At 55.8% G+C, this 6,265-nt stretch overlaps 1 protein-coding gene across 1 annotated transcript in view; it reads left to right on the forward strand.

Moving 5' to 3' along the window:
- The window catches only part of PPP1R1A (protein phosphatase 1 regulatory inhibitor subunit 1A), a 68,222-nt gene extending 63,683 nt beyond the window's left edge, over positions 1 to 4,539 (forward strand). The window contains exons 6-7 of the mRNA XM_026661372.1: positions 2,091 to 2,218; positions 3,587 to 4,539. Coding sequence (XP_026517157.1) covers positions 2,091 to 2,218 — 128 coding nt within the window. The 3' untranslated portion in view covers positions 3,587 to 4,539. The remainder of the gene's footprint in view (positions 1 to 2,090; positions 2,219 to 3,586) is intronic.
- The last annotated feature ends 1,726 nt before the right edge of the window (positions 4,540 to 6,265 follow it).

Below are 6,265 nucleotides of genomic sequence, written 5' to 3' on the forward strand. Positions count from 1 at the left end.
CCCCCCCCCCGGCCTGGGGAGCCGTGCGGCAGCTCCCCACCCCAGCTCACCTCTGCTCTGCCTCCTCCCCGAGCACGTCGCCCCTGCTCTAATTCTCCTCCCCTCCCAGGCTTGCGGCGCCAACCAGCTGATTGGCGCTGCAAGCCTGGGAGGCGGGAGAAGTGGAGCGGCGACTGCGCGCTCGGGGAGGGGGCGTAAGAACGCTATAAAAAAATTGGGGGCACCTCTTTTTGGTGCCCCCAAATCTTGGCGCCCTAGGCAACCGCCTAGTTTGCCTAAATGGTAGCACTGGCCCTGGGGGCACCTCATCCCGTGCACTAAATGGCACAGTAACAATGATGTGGGTGTAACCAGACAATCACTGTGCTCTCCAATGAACTCACACAGGAAAATGATAAAAGACAAGAACATCCTGTCACCTGTGGATGAACACTTTTCACAAAATGATCACTCTATATCTGACCTCTCAGTAGGGTTGCCACCCGTCCGGCCTTTACCCGGACACTCCGGTTGTGGGCTTCTGTGTCCAGGTGCCATTTAGGGATGCCAGGTGCCTTGTTTTCAACCGGAAAGTCTGGTCGAAAAGGGGACCTGACAACCCTAAATGGCACCCTAACTAAAAATCCAGTTACTGCGGGGCGGGGATTAACCCACGCCAGCCCCTCATCAGCCGTGACTGCCTCCTACCTGCAAGCAGGCTCCTTGAGAGGATCCAGCGAGCAATGTGGGGAGGAAGGGAGAGGAGCGAGCGACAGGGCAGGGTCTTGGGGGAAGCGGCAGGGACGGGGCCTTGGGACTCCAGTTACAGGCAATTAGAAAGGTGGCAATGCTACCTCTCAGTCCTCATCCTCAAAAGAAACGTGCACAACCCCTTCAAAAGATGAGTTTAAAGACGAGTGGGAGTTTAAATTCCTAACTTTGCTAGACACTAAAAATCACGGACTGACGAGAGACACTGGATTTATGGCTTATTACAACAATCTGTACCCCACTACTAACCATCCCCCCCAGCTGCCTTCCCAGCTATGATTGGAGAGGTGTTAACAGGCCACTTCACCTTGAATGGTCCCTTGAAATATGTGTTAACTACTTGTGCTAAAGAATCTGTTCCACCTTGTATTTAAGCTGTGACCCCCTGAGTAAGTTTCCCAGCCCTGAAGAAGAGCTCTGTATGGCTGGAAAGCTTGTCTCTCTTACCAACAGAAATTGGTCCAACAAAAGATATTACCTCCCCCACCTTGTCTCTCTAATATCCTGGGACCAACACGGCTACAACACCACTGCATATCAGCTATACATAGACAGCTTCCCTAAATCATCCCACCTGAATTTGGTCCTGGCATTCCTGGCCCCTCTTCGGTCACCATTGAGGATTGGACCTGGGATTCTAAAGCACTAAAAGCCCCATTTCAGCTAACAGGATAATGGCCCCTAGTTGGAGGTGGTAGTAGATTTTTATCCTCTTAAATGAATCAGCCACTAGAGGGGGGACTCAGAACACTGGGCTGGGGGACTGGGCTGCAGTGGCTCTGACTGGGTACCTGCCCCCTCCCTTCGATTCTGAAAAGCCCTGTCAGGTCCCTGGAACAAAGGAGCCACTTAGGGCAGCACTGAAGGGCTCCCATAGCGTATGTTAGGGGCTATGCTGGATAGAGGAGGCACAAGCCCCTGGCCCTATGTCTTGGCATCAGTGCCTACCAGGGGGGCAATCTGACTCAAAGAGCTTTGTGCAGGGCAGCCCAAATCCCTTGGTACTCATGAGAACAGTGTCCAGCCCACATAAAGTCATATCCCAGTGACCTCCACTCAGTCACGTCTCCATGGCAGCCTCTGTCTGCACGGGAAGGAGGTGGCACTCTAAGGCAGGCTGAGTCTGGAACGTCCTGCAGCATGGAGATCCCTGGGGCAGGCTCCGTCGGCAACATCCTGCAGGGCAAAGATCCCTGGGGCAGGCCACGTTGGGCACATCCTGCAGCGTGGAGATCCCTGGGGCAGGCCGTGTTGGGAATGTCCTGTGGGGGGCGGGGTTGCACCTTGGAGCAGGCCATGTTGAATCCCGTGCTCATGCTCCTTGGGCCTGTTTTGTGCAGAGGAAGAATCGACAGGAGCTTGTGCAAAAAGCGAAGACAATGGAAGGCCAGGACTGTCCTCAGAGAAGCAGCGCGTGCATATACTACCAAAGGACTCCTCAGGCAAGCAGGCTCCTGCAAGTGACTAGGTAGGAACCCATGGGAGGCTGGGGCAGGAATCATGGAATCATAGACGATTAGGGTTGGACGAGACCTCAGGAGGTCATCTAGTCCAATCCCCTGCTCAAAGCAGGACCAATCCCAACTAAATCTAACCTGAACAGGCTGACCTGAGCAGACCTCAGCTAGAATAGTGCATGTTGCTGCCATATGACAGAGCAGGGAGAGAGAGGGTGTGTTTGGTAATAGATTGATCAACAAACTGATGAGAATCCCAAGAGGACACAGATACTGGGGCTGGCAGCACAGACAGAGGGGAGAGAAGTTAAAAGCTGCTAGGTCTGGCTTGGCTCTGCGGTCACTGGGTGGGGAGAGGAAACACACAAGGATCTGGAGGGTGTGACCAGCCAGGTGCCAGGAGCGGAATTGCTCAGGGTGGAACACGGGGTAGTGAGGAGACAAGGGCTGATATTCGGAAAGGGACTGAGCATGAGGAACAGCTTCATGAGCATGGGAATCCCGTGGGCTGTGAGTTTGCTTGCCCAGGGACGTGGTAACGGGTGTGGGGCTTGACTGACCCCTCTGGGCTTGGCTCACAGCTCTCCCGTTGGCTGATGCCGATGTTGGGTCCTGGACACAGGAACTTTAGACTGACCGTTCAGAAACAGAAGAGAGCATCCCGAGTGGCCCATTCATAATGCATGTGGTCACCAGGGGGTGCCGCTGCACTGCCCTACGAGAGTGCCCCTAGAGCCACTTTTTAAATCCACAAGGTTCTTTTTTGGCTCATCTCAGCTGCCCCCGAACTCCGGCTCCATGTGGCGCCTATGAGATAAAATGGGGACAGGTGCCCACTCCACACATGCCACCACCACAGTTATCGCTACTGGCCCCCTCCTGGGCAGCCCTAGCAGCCAGGCCAAGGAGCAGATGAGCCCTGGAGTCTGAACCTCAGCTCAGGCTGGGTCTTGGGGCTCACCCTCTGGGCTCTAAGGGGAGGCATTATTTGACTTAGGCTGGACACCTCCCTACCACCCATGGCAGCCTTAACTCTGCTCCTAGTAATGCCACCCTGCCCTCACCCCTTCTGCTCTCAGCTCTGCACTGAATCACCCTACCAGCACAGCCAGTGGCTGTCCCAACCCTCCCCAATCCCTAGTGCTGGGGGACCATTGTCTGGGGAACAGGCGTGTGCACACTGAGGAAACGGGCAGAGTTAAGGTTACAGGTCATGGTCTGTGGTGTTCAGTAGCCGTGGCAATGGGAGGACATGTGCCTGTAGGGGGAGGAGCAGCAGGATGAACTGGGAGGCAGCTTGGCTTTTCATTGCCTTGCTTTTGTGGGTTCATAGTGTGGGTCCCAACCCCAATGTTTGTTGTGTTAATACCCTCCTGTAGGTGGCGCTCTGGTCCAGGTGTGAGTGGTGTTTCGAGGACAGAGGCAGGGCGACGCGGCGGGGAGGAAGGAAGAAGGAAGATCACTGGGTTGTGTGTGGGGGGGTTAATGATTGTTTTCTAAGATTACAATGGCTGTTTGGGTGTTTGTGATTTTTTTTTACTGCCGCAGAGAAGACGCCCTGGAGTGGGAAGGGGTAGGCTGAAATCTAGCCCCACCAGCCCGTCCTGGCTCGTGGTGGTTGAGGCAGCCTGGCACAAGTGGGGCATTTCACAGTAAACACAATGATCCTGGGCGGGATTGACAGTGCCGGGCATGGACACGTAATTCCAGGCAGAGTCCAGAGAGGGTGAGATCCCCCTCTCACAACCCAGCCCAGCCCAGCAGCTCACACCCTGCATGAGACCAGAGCAGGAGTGTAGGAATGGCTGGGTCTTGTGCCAGGCCACCCCCTCACCCAGCTGACACTTGGTGAAACTACGACCTGCCCTGTCCACACTGGGGGTTTGAAGCATGTTGTCAATCATGGTTTAAACACACCTTTGTGCTAGTGTGGACAAGTCCCAAGGAGCACAGCACCTAGGGGAACACCCCTTTCTCCCCAGCCACACAGAAACCCCCTGCAGCAGAGCCCCAGTGCTTCCCCCTCACCCTGGGTCTGACCAGGGTCTTTAACCCTACAAGACTCCTGCCATCCTCAGCCAGGTCCCAGGACAGGTGGGCCAAGCTGGGACCAGGCTCTGCTGACCCCAGGGCAAGCTTGGGATGTGAGCATGCAGCGTGCCCAGAGCCTGGCTGCCCTTGCCCCTGTCCAAGCGGTGCAGGAGGCTGAGTCCTGCCCGGTGTGTCTGTCATCGCCTGCACTCAGCCCTCTACAAGCCCCCGTCGTCACCACAGCTTTGGCCATCTGGAGCACCAAGCCGGCCATGTCAATCAATAAACTGATCTCATGTTAGCACCTGCTGCTCATTGCACCTCTGTGCTGGGGACGGAGTGCGGGAGGGAGCAATAGGCTCTGCCAGATGGGATCAGCCCAGTCTCCCAGCACTAGAGACTGCAAAGGAAGGGGTAAGAACCCCCGCTGTAGCAGACAGATGATAATCTGCCCCCCCACCCCGTGAAGGTCTCATCCTGCTCTTTAATGGTCAGTGATCAGCTTAGTTCCTGAAGCAGGAGGTTGAATAACCCTTCCCAAAGGTTTGGTCTCATTATTTATTCATAGTCAGTCTGGCTGTTCTTGAATCCACATAAATGTCCAATCCCTCTAGATCCACAGATTCCAAGGCCAGCAGGGACCACTGTCTCTTGATCTCAGTGACATCCTGTTGCAGGGAGTTCCACAGGCCGAGCACACACTGGGTAGTAAAGCGTTTCCTTTGATCAGTTTTGAAATTCCTGCCTTTAATTTGTGAGAAGGAAAGTGAAGAAAATAAAACCCAGGGAAGCAAAGTCAGGATCAGAGCTGCAAGAACCACTCCAAGCCACTGTGATCCTGGCAACTGCCCCTTCCCTGGCCTCAGGGGCTGTTTGCAAATACAGGGGCAAGTGCTCAGTCTTAGTGACTCTCCAGATCCTCAGCAGATAGATTCCTATTGGGGGTGGGATGCAGGAGGATCTGATGGCCGACCGGGGCCCCATCCGGTGCAGCGGCTCTGGCTGGGAGGCCTGGAGCCCCCAGCTCAGAGCAGCGTCTCACGCCTGCCACCCCTGCACACACCCCAGCTCGCTGGCTGGGGGACATTGGGGCCGGCCAGCCTGAGACGAGCTCAGACAGTGAGTGATGGAGAAGCACCAGGCACTTTAGGGGATGAGGCATGGAGCAGTGCAGGAGGAACTGCATAGTCCATTGGCTGAGAGGGACAGTGCAGGGAGCTCATTGGATGGGAGGGACAGTCCAGGTAAGGCACTGGCTGAGAAGAGACAGAAAGGGTAGCTCATTGGTTAAGAAGGGACAGTGACGGTAACCCATTGGTTGAGAAGAGACAGCAAGGGTAGCTCATTGGTTAAGAAGGGACACTGCAGGGAGTTTGTTGGCTTAGGACTTTTATGCCTCGTATCTCAAAGTTCTTTTCATGTCCCTATAAAATCCGGTCAGATTCCATCCCCTGGGCTGCTGGAGCCAGACCCCTGGGCTGGGGGTGATGGTGGGTGGCAGCCCTGGGCAAGGGCAGAGCTGGGCCATGGCTCCGAATTTCAAAAGTGCTCAGCCCCCAGCAGGCTCCATTGAGAATAACAGGCGGGAGAGCCTCCATTGTTCTCAGTGTGGAGGGAGAGCCACCATTGTTCTCACTGGGGTGGGGGAGCTGCCATTGTTCTCACTGGGGTGGGGGGGCCTCCATTGTTCTCAGTGGGGGGGGGGAGCCGCCATTGTTCTCACTAGGGGAGGAGCCTCCATTGTTCTCACTGGTGGGGGGGAGCCGCCATTGTTCTCACTGGGGAAAGAGCCTCCATTGTTCTCCCTGGGCTGGGGGGACCTCTATTCTCAGTGTGGAGGGAGAGCCTCCATTGTTCTCACTGGGCTGGGAGCCGCCATTGTTCTCACTGGGGTGGGGGGCCTCCACTGTTCTCACTGGAGGGGAGCTTCCATCCCCTGCTGGCACTGGGGCAAGGGAGTTTGTCGCTGCTGTTCTGGGGCTCTCCTGCTGCCCCCTCCTCAGCTCTGACCAAGCACAGAAATGCCT

The sequence above is a fragment of the Terrapene carolina genome, unplaced genomic scaffold (genome assembly GCF_002925995.2).
Source record: "Terrapene carolina triunguis isolate 2854851 unplaced genomic scaffold, T_m_triunguis-2.0 Scaffold1054, whole genome shotgun sequence".
NCBI classification, from domain to species: Eukaryota; Metazoa; Chordata; order Testudines; family Emydidae; genus Terrapene; species Terrapene triunguis.